At 40.5% G+C, this 18,132-nt stretch overlaps 1 protein-coding gene across 1 annotated transcript in view; it reads right to left on the minus strand.

Annotated features, from left to right (window-relative positions):
- ZNF365 (zinc finger protein 365) overlaps positions 1-18,132 on the minus strand; it is a 27,504-nt gene continuing 9,372 nt past the window's right edge. Inside the window, exons 3-5 of the mRNA XM_086382283.1 lie at positions 9,675-9,855; positions 3,512-3,549; positions 1-2,786 (exon numbers count right to left, since the gene is read on the minus strand). Coding sequence (XP_086238409.1) covers positions 2,531-2,786; positions 3,512-3,549; positions 9,675-9,855 — 475 coding nt within the window. The 3' untranslated portion in view covers positions 1-2,530. The remainder of the gene's footprint in view (positions 2,787-3,511; positions 3,550-9,674; positions 9,856-18,132) is intronic.

An 18,132-nucleotide genomic window follows, 5' to 3' on the forward strand; every position in this document is an offset into this window, starting at 1 on the left:
TTAGTCATAAATATAGTTTTATTATTATAATATTTTATAATCTAAAAACCTTTATTTAAAATCCAGGAACAAATATTCCAACTTCCATACAACAAAATGACCCTGCAGAATACCGGAAAACAGTGTCTAAGTAGTCTGAACTTTTCAGTTAAGAATCTGTAACCTAGTTTTGGGAAAAGAGAATGAAAGCAGGTTGAAACAAAGACTTCCTCCTTACAAAACAAATAATAAAATTAGATCCATTCTTCAGTTTAAACTCTAACATGTTTTCCTAGAAAACTTTGGTGATTTCTGAAAAAGACCAACTCTGAGGTTGACTACCCATGAGCACAAAGAATGCATTTAAAAATAACACCCAAGTGGGACATGGCACAAGGCTCAGGCCATGGCAGGTAAATGGGATATCCCTTAGAATGAGGTGGCTCGCATGTTTCAAAACCAAATTTATGTCTCTAAGGAAGCACAATATACATAATGCATTTCCTTATATAAGGATCAGAATTTAGTTGCAACTTAAAAAAAGTTTAATATAATAAACCTTAAAATCATTTGTCTTGTATAATGTACACAGAGTAGATAGGGCATTACGGTGCTTTCTGAAGATCACTGGGTACCACTGTCAGAGAGAGCTGTCATGCCCTCAAGGCATATTAAATGAAAACTGAAAACGTAAGTTACATTAAATAAAATGGGAAAAAAATCTGGCTTATACTACCTTTAAAAGCAAACTACTGTCATTACACACACACATTATGGGACAAAGAGCATGCAATACAACAAACCAGTCAAATTTTTAGTATGTAAAAGGTAAGTGCAATCATGGTATAAACATCAATAATAAATAACCTTGGAAGAGGTTAATTCTCCAAATAAACAGTTATTTTAACATTACAGTTTTTACCGTGTCATCCTAACAGTGATATTCACAGCAATGTTTTTTACCACTTGATAGCTGCCTATACACCACGTGAAGGGCCTATCCCCATGAGTTGAAAGTCAAGTGAAGATTCAAAAATCAACATTTTCACTATGATAGGCTCAAAGTATTTGTATAAATTACACTTTTCAATTTACTGGCATTTTACGTAATTGTTTTGTTACCTATTTTTAATGCACTGCTAATCTGATGCTTATTGCAGTAACAATCATAACCCTACTAATGTTAATTAGGTTAAGCTTTAATTTCTAAAATCAGAGAATTCAATTTACATGAACATATATAGTTTAAAAATCACCCACCACAAACATACACCTTTTTCATGAGTATTTAAAAATAAATTATTAATATACTTGACATATACATTTTGTATTTGTTATATATATATTATATGTATATAGTTGTGGACATAACTGTTCTTGTTTCCAAAGGAATGTCAGCACTTACAAACTCTGCGGGAGACCTGATGATATTGCTAAATTTTAAAAACTAACACAGAAATTTATTCTTGAAGAAAACTATAAAGCAGGAGGTTCATGACAGATGGTTCTTTATGGAAACAAAGGCCATTTTAGGGAGGCAGAGAGGGGAGGATGATTTCAGATTCTGGATCCCACATGCACTGTTTATTTCGGAAATCACTTTAGAAAGCCATATACAACAAATACATCAGGTACTCGGCTGAAAGGTAAGAACGTGTGTTTTAGTCATAAAATGGCACAGAAGCAGCAAGAGATGGAAAAGTCAGGCCAGCAAGGAGAAAGTCATGCCTATAGCTGACAGAGAGGCTGCTAATAAACCACCCCCCACCCCACCACCCGGGGGAGCAGGTCTTAGGAAAGAGCTGAGTAACATCTGTGGTGTCTCCTGGGTGGCTCGCAATGCACTAACTGTGTAGTCCACTGGTATCTAACCTTTCTGACCCTGAACTGCCGACGGGTGCTGAGCATAAGGGTTTTACTGTCCTCCCCAACCTCAGCAGTATAAGCAGCTATTAAGATAGAGGCTGGCAGCACAGTCTTAGAGTGCAGAATACTCAGCCAAGGAAGAAAGCAGAGAGGCACCAAAATAAGAATGAACATGCATCCAGAGAAACAAAAAACCTGAATCGAACAAACTGGAAAACAGTCTGTCGAGATGACAACTGAAGTCTAATGGGATGAGTTCTTGAAGCAACCCAAAAACTGGAATCTCGATTAACCAGAATTTTCAGGGAAACAAGAAGCTTTATTTTGGAGGCTCCCAAATTAACTGACAGTGAGGTTAAAAACAAAAAAATTTTTATTTCATAGAATTTTACTGGGCCAATTATTTTAAGAGCTGGAGCTAGCTTCATTTTACTAAAACTTTGGAATAAGACTGATTTCATTATTTTAAAAACAATTCTGTAATCTGCCTCCTGCTTCCAAAAGGGACTTGTAAAAAAGCCTGGTTCACCAAGATTCCCATTTGTTAAATTCTGGTTAATCCAGGTCAATGCCCACATTGACATGAAATATGTTTTATAATGCAGTATGTCCAAAAGGACACTACTGATGCCCCTAGAACACAATTCCCAAAGCCCAGTGCTGTGGTCCAGAACCACCCACCGTTTTAGATGATGTTCACGATGGCTGTTGGCTTTTTTTTGGCCATCTTGGGTCTGATATTGCCTTTCCGGCCAAACCCCAGAGGCTCCCCTTTCTTTGCTGGTCTGCAGAGTTCTCTTGGTGACTCGGTCTGCTCATGCAGGGACTTAGCGGGCTGCACGCTGGCTCTGTCATCCTTGGCTTTTTTCATCCTTCCCTTTGGATGGAAATGGGTCTTGAGATCAGGGTGGTTATACACAGAATGCAGGTGCCCTCGGCTTCTACAGATGATTGTGGGAGGAGGTAGATAAGCAGAAAGATTTAAGTCTTTAATAGAATAAAAACTACTCATGGCACAATCACTTCTACGTGCTAAGGTGGCAGTAATGCTCCAGTAAAACAAGTAATATATTGTATACTGATACTTTTCCTACCACATTGATACGATGGCCTTCATGAAAATGATCTCATGATACTAAATTCCCAGGGAGATATTACTAGTCTTATTTACCAGTGATAGAACCTGAGGCATAGAAAACCTAAATGACTATCGAGGGTAACAAACAGTGGTCTATGGAGAAGATGAGACCAGAACCTAAACCTTTTGACTATTTAAGTGACTTCTAGGGGATTCAAACAAATCTGTAGTACAGCTATCATAAAGTATATGATTCACAGTATAAATTTATGTATAAAATATATATATCAGTGTGCACACTACATTAATAGCACTATAGGGTTACTATGACTACACGATAGCACAATACGAGAAAGTTCTATTACACAATACTTTAAAAAGACTCCTGTAGTACTATCATACTGCCATATACTTATAGACCATTAGCATAAAAGTCACATCCACATTTTTAGAAAGGTAAATAAGCAGGTAAATTTTCACCTGAAGCTCTCAAATACATTTATATTATAGATACCATAAAAAGTGTAACAGGAAGGCATGTCATGCAAACATTAATCAAATGGTCTAAGTATAAAAAGATATACATACAGGAATTTGGGCTTCCTATTTGAGGAGATATCTGTAAGCTGAAGGAAAACAAGACAAAATATTACTTTCACTTAAAGGTTGGGTTTGGTTTTATAAAAATCCTCCTTATGTTTTTCAGAAACTGTATTCCCATTAAGGAAGCCAGTGACTGTTATCAGGAGCACAGCCCATGGCACCATCCATCACTGCAGTGAACAAGAACAGTTCGTGCTCAGCTCTGCTTACTCAGGAAGCCTCTGTGGCTCCCTGTTCTGAGAATTCCAAGAAGCCAGTATCAGCAGATCTCAAAAATTTCAAAAAGTTAAACAGCCCCTCAAGAGAACAACATTTGAAGAAACATGTTTTTAAAAACTGGAATGATGTGCCATTATTTCTCGATTGATTCAAGCTGTATTTGCAGCTAATTTACACAGCTATGACTGGTCACAGTGTATCAACTAAAGGGAAAATTGGCACAAATTTATTTATTGCCTAAAATACATCATTTCTAAAATGAGAGCACACAAAAACCCAACTCCACAACTGTCCTGAGGCCATCTATCATTGAGATAATTTTCCACTCTCATTGAAATATCTGCATGCACTTTTGTGGCTGGGCTCAGAATACCATTTGCAGAATAAATTGATAATTATCATTTTGTGTTCCAGATGTCACCAAACACTTTATAGGCAAGTGTATTTTCAGTGTATTCCCAAGCTTCAGTTCCCAACCTCCCGCATGCAGCCTTCAACTAAAAGAAGTGCTGTCACATTGACAGGCAGATTGACAGAAGAAGAAGGTGACAAAGAGAATGTGGAGAAAGGGCCATCCTGGCCCAGGATGGCCAACACCCACCCCTGCTATACTCAAGTCACCCAAAAAGCCAAGCCTGACAGAACAGGATCTTCCTCCAAGTTTTCTGTATGCAGCTTAAGCCGTAGACAGCAGCAAATCAGAAAGGGTTCTTAAACAGACTTCTTGGTGGCCAAGAAGGTGAGATAGAATTCCTGCCTTCTGCCTTGGGACACAACTGAATGTCACATTATTGCCAACCCTGTCCACGCTGGCTGGGTTTGGCATGGGATTAGTAAATTTGAACAGCAAAAGGCACCTTCCTTGCATGAGGGTCCTGAGGTCTTGTAATATACAAAGAAGGCCCCAGCAAACACCAGACTGGCAGCTTCTGGGAACTCTGGAGGCATCAGCATTTCTACTCTCTTTCCTCCAGTCCACCCATACTCCCTGCTCCAATCAGTTGGGCTCCTTGAATGGATTCAGTGTCTCTATAAACTGTAAAAACTTACAGGGTTTTTCTTCCTTTAAATACTTCCCCACTTAAAAAATCATTGTTATAGATATATAACAAAATGTTTTCAACTGTATGTGTGTATGTAAACACATAATGTGATGATTTGCTGCATATGGGTACATAATTCCCTTTGGAATTTTATTCAAAAGTGTGTGTGTGTGTGTGTGTGCGCGTGCATGCACACGCGTTTGCGCATGCCCGCACATACACACATACACATGTTCCCTTACTGGGGAAAAGGCCAACAGTGATCTGACGGATTATGAGGTTTGTGGGTAGAGGTGGTGCCTGTGATAACGAATTTCCTCTGCTCTCCTCCCTGTGAACACAAGAGGCCAGTGTTCCTTCTGGATCCACAGCTGTAGGCAGATGGAAACGCTCTTCCCACTCAGTCAATCCACCTACCTCCATTTTTTCCTGGTCCAACTACTCTGTCTTTTTATTTAGGGAGAGAAGGGTATGACAATAGGTATCAAGAGAGGCCCTGGTCAACATTTCTGGTTGAAAAAAATATAAATAACCTTGTACTGAGAGCCAATCTAAGTACTTCTAAAGCACAAACATGGTGTCTCAGGATATGACAGCTTTTGGGAAACTGGAAACCTAGCCCTCCTCCAACTTTCCTCTCTGTATATACCCAACTTTTTAGGCCAAAACCATGAATTTGTTCTTGACTCCTCAGTTTCCCTCACCAGCTAAATCTAATCCTTCATCCAGGCCAACTGGTCCTGTTAATTCTCCTCCAAGAACATACCCTATACCTTTTATTTCTACTTTGGCTCTATCTGAGCTGCTGTCCCCTCTCACCGGCCACAACATAACCCATGTCTTATTCTTGCATCCCTCCATCAGTTCCTCCAGAGCGGCACAGTGGTTCTGCTAAAACATAGATCATCTCCTACTTAAAACCTTCCAATGGTTTTTCCCTACGTGTGATGGAACAGATCCACATTCCTTATATGACCAAGAAGCTCCTGCCTGATCTGGACCCCTCCTGCCTTTCCAACTTATCTCCCGCCACTCAAATGTGCCAAGCTTATTCCCTCCTGAGGCAGCTGCACTTTCTATTTCTCTGCCTAGAATGCTCCACTTCCAAATTTTCCAGAACTGCCTCCTTGCCATTTAGGTCACAGTGCAAATGCTGCCTTCTCAGCAGGGCTTTTCTCGAAAGCTTTTTGCTAAAGCTAAAGTGACCATCTCAAACGTGTCATCTTACTTTTTTCTTCATAGTAGTTATTCACTATACGGAATTATCTTCCTTATGTGTTTGCTTATTGTGTGTCCCTCCTCCCTGAGACCAGGGACCTCATCGATCTCGTTCACAGCAGTTTCATCAGCACCCAGTAAGCGCTGCGTCCCCAATAAATACGGTAAATGAATTACTGCTAGCACTAATTTAGCAACCTGCAGGAAATAAATGCAATGCTTAAAATAAGATTATCCAAGCTATTTCATGACCTTCTATTTGAGCAGGTCTGTGAGTAATTCTGGCAGATGGTATATTAGGTCACTTTGTGTCTAATTCGACAGCATGTTTCAGAGCATACAGACAAATTATCTGAGTAAGCACATTGCATTTTTAGAAATCAGCCAGGTGAAAAAGAACATAAATGCTCAAGGGGGTTAATGCCGAAACATTATTTCAGAAAAGGCGCTAATTGTGAGGGGGAAGGAAATTTTTCTAGTGCACAAAAGAATCTTAAAGCTAGAAAGAATAGAGGTACACATCAATCTAAAGATGTCATTACTCTCTGGAGGGGTAATGAGAAAAAGAGGGAGGAGGAGAGAGGGAGGGAGGGAGGCAGGGAAGAAGGGAGATGAAGAGGCAGTGTTGTTTCTGCAGAGCAGCCTTGGTGGAAATGGGGAGAGCCGGCCAGGCTGGGGATGGCATTACCCACGGTTCTGGAGGAGGGAGTTTAGGTGCCGGGAGTTGAAATTTCTGCTCCATCCTGGGGTGCACCCGGGCAAGAAGCTCTCCCAGGCACAGCTGAGGCTCCAGAGGCCTGCACCTTCTCTAAGCTGAACCAAACAGGTTACTACAGATATGACCCATGGCTTATCCTGCTAAAAGCGTCCAAGTTCTTCCATGGCCAGACTGAGTAGTTAGATTACATCAAAGACATGGTAAATGTATTTTATTATGTAAAATAGACTAAGTTAAAAGGAAAAATGATTTTAGGATTCGTAGACTGTCTCATAACATGGCACATTATGGCCCAAAGTAGAGTTGAGAGGACTATACGTGAAAACAGGGAAAACCACATCTGCCCATTCTTTCAGAAATCAAACATCTCATCCTTGACACCTCTCAGGGCGATGTGTCCTCCCTCCAAAAGTCAGCTTACCTCGCTACAGCCTGATCATGCCCTGCTTACAGACATCTCTCATTTCTAAATTCCCACTCAGTCTCAACTGTATTTTATTTGACTTGAATTAAGTTCTTTCCTATGTGGATTAAATCTGAAAAAGGCAGATGGTGTCATGTTTGGGACATAAAGAACAAAAACATAAATATTTACTATTACATGTCCTACCATATTTGTATGTACATGTATACATATATACATATATTTATGTGTACATGTGTGCATATATACATTATGTGTACCTACACACACGTATAGGAGAAGGCCATGGCACACCACTCCAGTACTCTTGCCTGGAAAATCCCATGGACGGAGGAGCCTGGTAGGCTGCAGTCCATGGGGTCGCTAAGAGTTGGACACGACTGAGCGACTTCACTTTCACTTTTCACTTTCATGCATTGGAGAGGGAACTGGCAACCCACTCCAGTGTTCTTGCCTGGAGAATCCCAGGGACGGGGGAGCCTGGTGGGCTGCCGTCTATGGGGTCGCACAGAGTTGGACACGACTGAAGTGACTTAGCAGCAGCACACACACATATAATTTTATATCTATACATTTGACTACAAGAGCTGGGAGCTGTTTGACTTTTGATTATATGATAAAGCAGGTAAGAACTAATGACTGGCTATGTCTTTTAAAAGGTGTTCAGTTTCCAAGCTGGAAAAGTAAAGTGAGCAGAGGAAGTGAACACAGAAATACAAATAAAGGCAAGAACTAATGGGCTTCCTTTCTCTCTCCTTGCCTTCTATTATTTTTCTCTTTCTTTAAGAACTTCTTAATTTTGTACAATAAAAATTTATACATTTCGTAGCTCTGCGTTACTTATAAGCCTAAGTACTGAAAATATTATGGCTACATTTTAATTTTAGAACTCCTAACCACCAAAGTCAGGTGATGATCAGAGAATCTGAGAAGTTTAAAGCCTTATAGAGCATCTAGTCCAACTACTTCATTTTATAGAAGAATGATGGGCCCAGGAAGACAAACTGTCTCACCCAGTCAGAAGCAGAGTGGGAATGATCTAGAAGCCAGGTGGGCTCACCTCACATCTGGTCTCCATGATCTCATGCCACACCTCACTCCTGAGAGAGGGCAAAGTGGGAGGAAGAGGCAGGGAAGAGCTCAGAGTGTCCCTCTGTCTATGACTGGACTTGTAGTTTCCCAAGGAGGTGACTAGGGAACCAAGGAGGGGAATAAAGCTTCCTTCTCAGGAGACCACAGACACCCACCCAGAAAATAACAAATACGTCAGGTAGCTAAAACTGCTTTGATGACAGTTACGGAAAGCTCATAGGCATAACACACTGACTTCCTTCCAATCTACTTTGTTCTTGACCGCTTGCACAGTTGCTTGCACAGGGGCTTGCACAACTGCACAGCTGTAAGGCTGAGTGAATGTTACTACAGTAAGCACTGTGTAAGTCTTCATTTCTTCCCTTCCTCCTTGTCTCTGTACTTTCCTGCTATCTGTGTCTCTCCCTCTGGTCTTCCTTCTTTCATCCACCTGCCTTTCATTTCATTCCTTCTTTGTTTATTTAATCACGTTTCCTGTTAAATCTTGGCTTCCAGACTGCTCAGCCTAAATTTTTCAATCAACCAATAGCCACCTTACTAATCTTTTCCTCATTTCGGGGTTAGTAAAAGAATAATTTTTAAATCTTCTGAGAAGATGCTAAGCATAAACAGAATTCAATTGATAATGAAAATGTTATAAATAAACCACTTTAGGTTTTCAAAAATCCATTCTTTGGCTTTGTTGTTTATACCATCAAGGAAACTGTATGGGCAGTAAATGTGACCACCCACATCCCTCATCTGAAGTGTGCTTATTTGTAAACCACCCACCTCCCACCCACCCTCCAAAGAGTCCAGGCAACCTTGATCAAGCCACTTATGAGAGTTGGACCTTCATCTATACTCAGGGTTCTCATTTGGGCTCTGGGGGTTTAAGTCCCTGCAACCATATGTAAAATCATATGCAAAATCCTATTATAGAATACCATTTGGGAATTTTGCTTAGTCTTTTTAAAAATCTATTTAAAGAATCTTTCACCTAGAGAGAATACCAACAAGTGTTTTCCTTCCTATTAAGGGGGGAAAAAGTGATTAAATCTTTCGCTAACTAAGAAGCATGAAAGTTTTCAGACGATTCCTTGATGAGCTCAAAAACAGGATAATACTAATAACTTCCTATCCACCTGACACATGATTGGGACAGATGATTTCTTTGGATACTTCAAACTGTTACGCTGCAACATAAACGTATTTCTACCACCTCAGCCTGGTGTGGAGTTGGAGGTGAAGAACTGGAGACCAGGCATCCAGGGTCTCACTTACTCCCAAGTGTCCTAGGCTCACCTGTTCACTTCCGCAACACAGGTGTGGCTGGGGCCATGCTTTCAAATGATGCCTAGGAAATTCCTGCAAGTCATTCCCCAGCACCCTTTTCTTCTGTCCTTGACCCCACCTGTCGCCTCACAACCCTCACGCCGGGCCTGCAGGACTCACCGCGTGCTCTCGGGGGTCCCCGCAGGGGCCGGCCCCCTGCCGGCTGTGGTAGTACTCCAGCTGCTTTTCCGCTAGCTCGACCCGGTGCAGCAGATTCTCTATGAAGTCCTGCAGCCGAGCTTTTCCTTGAACCTCCTTCTCAGCTGCTGTTTCCAGGAAATGGTTGAACGTAACCACCTCTCTGCAAGGCAAAAATGTCAGAACACAAAACGGAGAACTGAGACAGGAATTCATTCATTCAGTGAATATTTACCGAGAGCCTACCCTGGCAGGCACCGCCCTATGTAGTATGGCCGTGTGTGTTGTGCTCAGTCACTTCAGCTGTGTCTGACTCTTTGCAACCCCATGGACCACAGCCCGTCAGGCCCCCCTGTCTATGGGATTTTTCAGCAAGAATACTGGAGTGGGTTGTGAATTCATTCATTCAACTCATATTTACTGAGAGCCTACTATGTGTCAGGCACTGCCCTACATGGTATGGCCATAGCCATGATAAAAGACATAAAATTACATTTTAGTGATTGCATTGAGAGGTTACATTTTAGTAGAAGATAGTCACTATAAAATAAACATATGTGTCAGTTGGTGATTAGTGCTAAGGAGGAAATGGAAACTGGGTGTAAGGGGACAAAGACTGACAGAGGAAGAAAAGGAGTAAGTGATACTGTAGACAGCAAAGATATCCACCTTTTGGATGGGGCAGCATTTGAATGGACACCAGGAAGCAAGCACAGCCGTGAAGACAGCTGGGAAGAGCAAGCCGGGTCCTTGGCGGGAACATGCAGAATGGTCTCAGGTACAGAGCAGATCGGGGAAGGGCAGATCAGCTGAGGCCGGGACCAGGTAGGGTCTCCCAGGTCAGCATGAGGACTCCAGATTTTATTATGAGACGGGAAACCACTGGCCGCTTCTGATAAAAGTTCTGTCCTGTATTTTAAAAGTCTGGCTATTAGGGAAGAAAAGACTACAGGTAGGGAAGTATGGAAGCAAGATGCCACACTGAGCACCAGAACATATAAAATAGTCTATGTCCAATAGTATATTTTGAGCTAAGAATAAAACAGTCCAAGAACTGCCATCTTGAGTAGATCCAAGGTATGTTGAGGAAGCTACTATAGCTGACATAGGAGAAGCAACCTGCAGGCTGCCCCTCCCTAAAAAGTTGAGCAAAATACCTTCATCTACATAATTCATTGTGATTCACAAATCCAGAAAAATTTTAATAACTGTATTACTACTTTATATCTTATTTCTAATGCAAGTATGAAAATAATACTTCCCTGAGTTACAACTAAATAAGTTGTTTATTAAAAATTCGAACACATTAAATATATAATGAAAATATCACCTAAAATCCCATTATCCCAAGACCATCACCATTTACATTTGGTAATCGTCCTCACAAACATCTCTACAAATACACACACACACTAGTCAGCACCAACAGTAGGTACACAGTATCACAATTCTCTTATTTGATTTGCCTCACGCAATAACAAATCATGATCTTTCTGGCCATCCTCTTTGTATGTTTTGTCACACCCATTGGAGCAAATGACTTCAATAATTTCATTACCTGTTGGATACAATATTTATGTTGTCTTTGAACTCTCAACCTTCAAGGAGTGGTCCCTCATTTTTCTGGCCATGTTCTACTCATGCAGAACCAAGATTCTAAAGAATCTGATCATTGTCCCCTAAACCTCTTTCATTTTAGATGAACAAATCCTATTTTTTTTTTAAATCTAACCTCAGGCATTTGTTCTAGATAGTCAATTAAATTCTATTCCTTCTCTGAATCTTCTCGGCCTCTACTTGATTTTTATTTTCTGCTAAGCTCCATAATTTCTTGAGAGTACAACTTCATGGATGTTCAGCTCAGGAAGTTGGTGGTGACTTCCAACTCCTTTATTCTGTACAACTAGTCAGGTGGCCACTTTTACAATTAGTAATGATTTTTCTCTCACAAATATATTACATTGTATTTTGCCATACTGAAAAGTTTCTGACACTTCCTACAGAGTCAAGCATCTCTGCAAAACTTTCACAATTATATATTTATACAAACAGAAAAAAGACTGGTTCTAACAATGATTCACTCCAAAAAACTACTCATCAAACTTGTTCTAGTTTCCTATCCAGATCAAATATAAACTCAGAGCCCATAAGAATTCCATTATCTTTCAGTAGCTAAGAAGTATTCACATATAAGAAGTAAGAGTCCTTTTGGAAAGTTCTCTTTTGTAATTAAGTTCCAATTCTATTTCCAGATGTTTCCCATGAGCCCTGAATATAAGATGTACACTTTCAAAGCTGTTCAAGCCACAGAGAGACGCCAATTTTCAAGTTCTGCTGTCATTTGCCTTTGCTCTGCCTCCTAGGTAAGTCACAAAACCCCTAACCAGCAGCAAAACAGTGAGGGTCCATCCAGGTGTCACATGCAGCCCTGTCATGGTCCTTAGTTATAGTAGAGAACCTTTGGATGGAACATCTTCATACGGCTCAAAAGCACCACCAAAAACAAAGCCCAGGAAATGGTTACTCCTTCCTCTTTCCAAAATCACGGCTTCAATTTATGTGGAATCAAGCCCGTAATAAAGAGTCCTCTAGAAAGAGAGTGATATTCAGGATAACTGACTCTTGAAGCATCTCCACACTGGTACTTAAAGGAGAAACAACCAGAAACCCACAACCCTCTTGCCCACCAAAACCAAAAACGTAGAAAAAAGAGCCAGTGTATTTTTTCAGTTTATTTTGGTTTAAATATTTACTATATTTATCTCATTACAGAAGTATTTCACATTTATTATGAGAAATATAAAAAGTGATCTATGGAAGACCCAACTGAGCAGAAGCTCAATCACCTTTTCACTGTAACTCCATCATTCAATACATGACACATAATACTCAATAAATATTTATCGTAATCAATGTTTAAAAAGGACAAAGAAGAAACAAAATGTGACCCATAGTCCCATAACCCAGAGGTCACTACTGTCAAGATTCTGGTGTACTTTTTCCAGTCTTTTTTTTTTTTTTTCCTGCACATATTTACTATTCTTGGGCTCTCAGGCTATACAGTTTAGAGTATAAGACATCAGTATTTGACAGCTTAATCCCACAGGATCAACATCTCAAAAGCAAGAAAACAAATCTGAATGCACTGCAGCTTATGATTGCGGCTGTATTTTTACATCATGTGATGTTTTATAACTGGTTCCATATGAAACTTTTTTATTTCATATAAAAGTTTTTAAAACATTAATGCCACTAGTTGATTATGTAGTGTTATGTCATGTTGTAAAAAAGAAGCATCTTTTTCTAACCTCCCTCATCCAATTATCTTGTGCCCTAAAGCTAAGACATTAATATCCTTTTTTCCAAACAACCTGGCATCAATACTAACCTGATTTCAGTTTATGGATGTTTCACATCAACTAAGAAAAAAAAAAAAACAGTGATGATTTAATTCTAAAAGAGAAGTTACACGAGAAAAGGGCTGGAGAAGTTCATCATACTGAGACTGTGTTTGGGTATCTGTATTAGATAAAAACAGGAATAAAAGCTGGTGATTAACAGTGGAATAATATGTGTGCACATATTCACATCCCCCTTTTCACATCCTGTTCAGTCTGGATTAACAATATCCAGAAACACCTATTTCCCCAAGGAATCTTGTGAACTTCCTGAATGAAAGAGAAAGAGCTTTAACTACTTTGCATTTGTGCTTTTTAAAATAATTATACTCCTAACAGTAAAATATCCATTCAAAGTGCAAGGCAGACCAATGGATTTCAATGGAGGGGAGGAGGAAATGTTTGTTCACTGGTGTGGTTTCAGATTCCACACTGCAATTAACCTTTGAGAAACTACCAATTGTCAAGCTTTGGCACAGTATCAGAGCAGAATAGCCACCATTCTCTAAAAGGCTATTAACATACCTCTCCACTTTCCTACTACCTATCTGTGTGAGACTAGATTTCCTTCAGCTACTTCAACCAAAACAACAAATTTGCAACAGATTAAAGGCAGAACTAAGGAAGTTCAGCTGCCTCCTGTTAAGCCAGACATTAAAAGTATTTCCAAAATTTCGAAAATAAAACCATTCTTTTCACTAAATTGTTTTTGGGAAACTTGTTCTTTTTTGAAATATTTTCATTGTGTTAAACAAGTAATGGATTTAATATTGTTATTTTTATATGAATTAATAACTATCCTTTTTACTTCACTAAATTTTAATTTTTAATATAGTAAACCTTGATAGATAAAACCTCCACAGAGAAAAGTTTCTTCGGGTCCTCAGATTTTTTAGGAGTGTAGGGGGAACTAAAGCCAAAGAGTTTGAGAACTGCTGCCATACCATGTACAGTTCAGTTCAGTTCAGTCGCTCAGTCATATCCGACTCTTTGCGACCCCATGGACTGCAGAACGCCAGGCCTCCCTGTCCATCACCAACTCCCGGAGTTTACTCAAACTCCTGTTCATTGAGTCAGTGATACCATCCAACCATCTCATCCTCAGTCATCCCCTTCTCCTCCTACCTTCAAACTTTCCCAGCATCAGGGTCTTTTCAAAAGACTCAGCTCTTTGCATCATGTGGCCAAAGTATTGGAGTTTCAGCTTCAACATCAGTCCTTCCAATGAATATTCAGGACGGATTTCCTTTAGGATTGACTGGTTGGATCTCCATGCAGTCCAAGGGACTCTCAAGAGTCTTCTCCAACACCACAGTTCAAAAGCATCAATTCTTCAGTGCTCAGCTTTCTTTATAGCCCAACTCTCACATCCATACATGACTACTGGAAAAACCATTGCTTTGACTAGATGCACCTTTCTTGGCAAAGTAATGTGTCTGCTTTTTAATATGCTGTCCAGGTTGGTCATAACTTTTCTTCCAAGGAGTAACAGTCTTTTTATTTCATGGCTGCAGTCATCATCTGCAGTGATTTTGGAGCCCCCCAAAATAAAAGTCTCACTGTTTCCACTGTTTATCCATCTATTTGCCATGAAGTGATGGGACTGGATGCCATGATTTTTGTTTTCTGAATGTTGAGCTTTAAGCCAACTTTTTCAATCTCCTCTTTCACTATCATCAAGAGGCTCTTTAGTTCTTCACTTTCTGCCATAAGGGTGGTGTCATCTGCATATCTGAGGTTATTGATATTTTTCCCAGCAATCTTGATTCCAGCTTGTGCTTCATCCAGCCCAGCGTTTCTCATGATGTACTCTGCATAGAATTTAAATAAGCAGGGTGACAATATACAGCCTTGACGTACTCCTTTTCCTATTTGGAACTAGTTCGTTGATCCATGTCCAGCTCTAACTGTTGCTTCCTGACCTGCATACAGATTTCTCAAGAGGCAGGTCAGGTGGTCTGGTATTCAGAATTTTCCACAGTTTATTGTGATCCACATAGTCAAAGGCTTTGGCATAGTCAATAAAGCAGACATAGATGTTTTTCTGGAACTCTCTTGCTTTTTCTATGATCCAGTGGATGCTGGCAATATGATCTCTGTTCTCTTCCTTTTCTAAAACCAGCTTGAACATCTGGAAGTTCATGGTTCACGTATTGTTGAAGCCTGGCTTGGAGAATTTTGAGCATTACTTTACTAGTGTATGAGATGAGTGCAACTGTGTGGTAGTTTGAGCATTCTTTGGCATTGCCTTTCTTTGGGATTGGAATGAAAACTGACCTTTCCCAGTCCTGTGGCCACTGCTGAGTTTTCCAAATTTGCTGGCATATTGAGTGCAACACTTTCACAGCATTATCTTTTAGGATTTGAAATAGCTCAACTGGAATTCTATCACCTCCACTAGCTTTGTTGGTAGTGAGGCTTCATAAGGCCCACTTGACTTCACATTCCAGGATGTCTGGCTCTAGGTCAGTGATCACACCATCGTGATTATCTTGGTCGTGAAGATCTTTTTTGTACAGTTCTTCTGTGTTCTTGCCACCTCTTCTTAATATCCTCTGCTTCTGTTAGGTCCATACCATTTCTGTCCTTTACTGAGCCCATCTTTGCATGAAATATTCTCTTGCTATCTCGAATTTTCTTGAAGAGATCTCTAGTCTTTCCCATTCTATCATTTTCTTCTATTTCTCTGCACTGATCACTGAGGAAGGGTTTCTTATCTCTCCTTGCTATTCTTTGGAACTCTGCATTCAGATGCTTGTATCTTTCCTTTTCTCCTTTGCTTTTCACTTCTCTTCTTTTCACAGCTATTTGTAAAGCCTCCTCAAACAACCATTTTGCCTTTTTGCATTTCTTTTTCTTGGGGATGGTCTTGATCCCTGTCTCCTGTACAATGTCACAAACCTCTGTCCATAGTTCATCAGGCACTCTGTCTATCAGATCTAGTCCCTTAAATCTACTTCTCACTTCACTGTATAATCATTAAGGATTTGTTTTAGGTCATACCTGAATGGTCTAGTGGTTTTCCCTGCTTTCTTCAATTTAAGCCTGAATTTGGCAATACCATGTACAGTGCACGCTAAGTCACTTCACTCGTGTCCGACTCTTTGCGACCCTATGGACTGTAGCCCACCAGGCTCTTATGTCCACTGGAATTCTTCAGGCAAGAGTACTGGAGTGGGTTACCATTTCCTTCTCCAGGAGACCTTCCCAATCGAGGGACTGACCCTGCATCTCTTACGTCTCCTGCATTGGCAGGTGGGTTCTTTACTACTAGCGCCACCTGGGAAGCCCTACCATATACACAGTGATCCTAAATCTCAGAACTCAGATGAGGGTGGACAACACAGGCTAGAACCCTGTACAGTGCAGCCAGAATCCCTAAATTTATTTACTCCACTATTCAGTAACTCAGCAAACATTTACTGAATGCTACCAGGTTTGGGATTAGTGCAACAGCACTTATGAACCAGTGGCCGTCCTCATGAAGCTTACTGTCTAACCCAAGGGTCAGCCAACTTTTTCTGTAAAGGGCCAGGAAGTAAATATTTAACCTCTGCAGTTCATATGGTCTCTGTTGCAAGTATTCAAGTCTGCCTAGCACAAAAGAGCCACAGAGGCTGTGTAACAATAAAACTTCATTTATGGACACTGAATTTTGAATTTCATATAATTTTCAAATGTCATGAATTATTATTTGCCTTTTGAATTTTTTTCAAGCATTCAAAAAAAAAAACCAAACTATTCTTAGCACAGGGGCTCCACAAAAGCAGGTGGTGGGCTGGATCCAGCTGTGGTAAGGCAGACTCCCCACAGAGTAGGGACGCAGACATTCAAAGAAACAAACATGAAGTTACAAAGCTGAATGTGACTAAGAAAAAGAGTAACAACATGATGCTATCAGAAAGCAGAGTAAAAGACGTGTGGTTTTAAGTTCTCAATACTGACTCAGAATACAGTGCAAAGGTGGAAGGCAGATGAGAAGATAAGGGCAAACCTGAAATTCAACCCAGGTGTGGGTGCAGACCAGCTCTGGGAAAATTAACTGATTCTAAGCTGCTTCCAGCCCTATTTTTGACTTATTATTTATTTTTTTTAAAGGTTAAATATGATTGAAATCAAGGTTTTAAGCTTCAACGGAGAATACTTTTATTTAAAGCAATATCTGATACTAAAGGAAAAAGATACCAGTATACAGTACAAGAAACTGGCCTGAAGCTCGTTATCATGCTGAATGATTTGCAGACCTAGAAATCTGTCAGTATCCTGAGATGCACAGGTATACAGAAAAAGTCTAGAAGGAGGCATGAAGGGAAAAAGCCCCTTCAGTATAAAATTTTATTTAGAAAGAAATATCTGTTCACTTATGCACTCATTCATTTGCAGGATAGCTATAAGCTCTAAAACATAGGTCATACTTCATTTTATTACAGAGTGAATCCCTTCAGTTACTTCTTCAGAAGTAGGTTACTACTACTACTACTAAGTCACTTTAGTCCTGTCCAACTCTGTGCGACCCCATAGACAGCAGCCCACCCGGCTCCTCCGTCCCTGGGATTCTCCAGGCAAGAACACTGGAGTGGGTTGCCACTGCCTTCTCCAATGCATGAAAGTGAAAAGTGAAAGTGAAGTCGCTCAGTCGTGTCCAACTCTCAGCGACCCCATAGACTGCAGCCTTCCAGGCTCCTCGGTCCATGGGATTTTCCAGGCAAGAGTACTGGAGTGGGGTGCCATTGCCTTCTCCGTCAGAAGTAGGTTACAGACAGGTTAATTTCAGAAAAATCAAAGATACACTGTCTAGAAGCAGGTGGAGAGACAGAGGGAAATGCATGTGAACGCTCTGTGGTGTTCACTGCGGTTTTACACTGGCAGTGAACCGTGCATTGTTACTGAGGGACGGCACACTGATCATATCACCCACTGTAATCTACTGTCAACAAACCATTTCCAGCTTTCACGGCCATCCTGTGAGCCTTCGGTTCACCTCGGGCCTCATCAAGGCACATCACCTCCTCTCTGCTCCAGCATTAGTTCACTCCCCTCAG

Source organism: Bos grunniens, chromosome 28 (genome assembly GCF_055505025.1).
Source record: "Bos grunniens cultivar Pamir isolate PY7600 chromosome 28, Bosgru_T2T1.0, whole genome shotgun sequence".
NCBI lineage: Eukaryota > Metazoa > Chordata > Mammalia > Artiodactyla > Bovidae > Bos > Bos grunniens.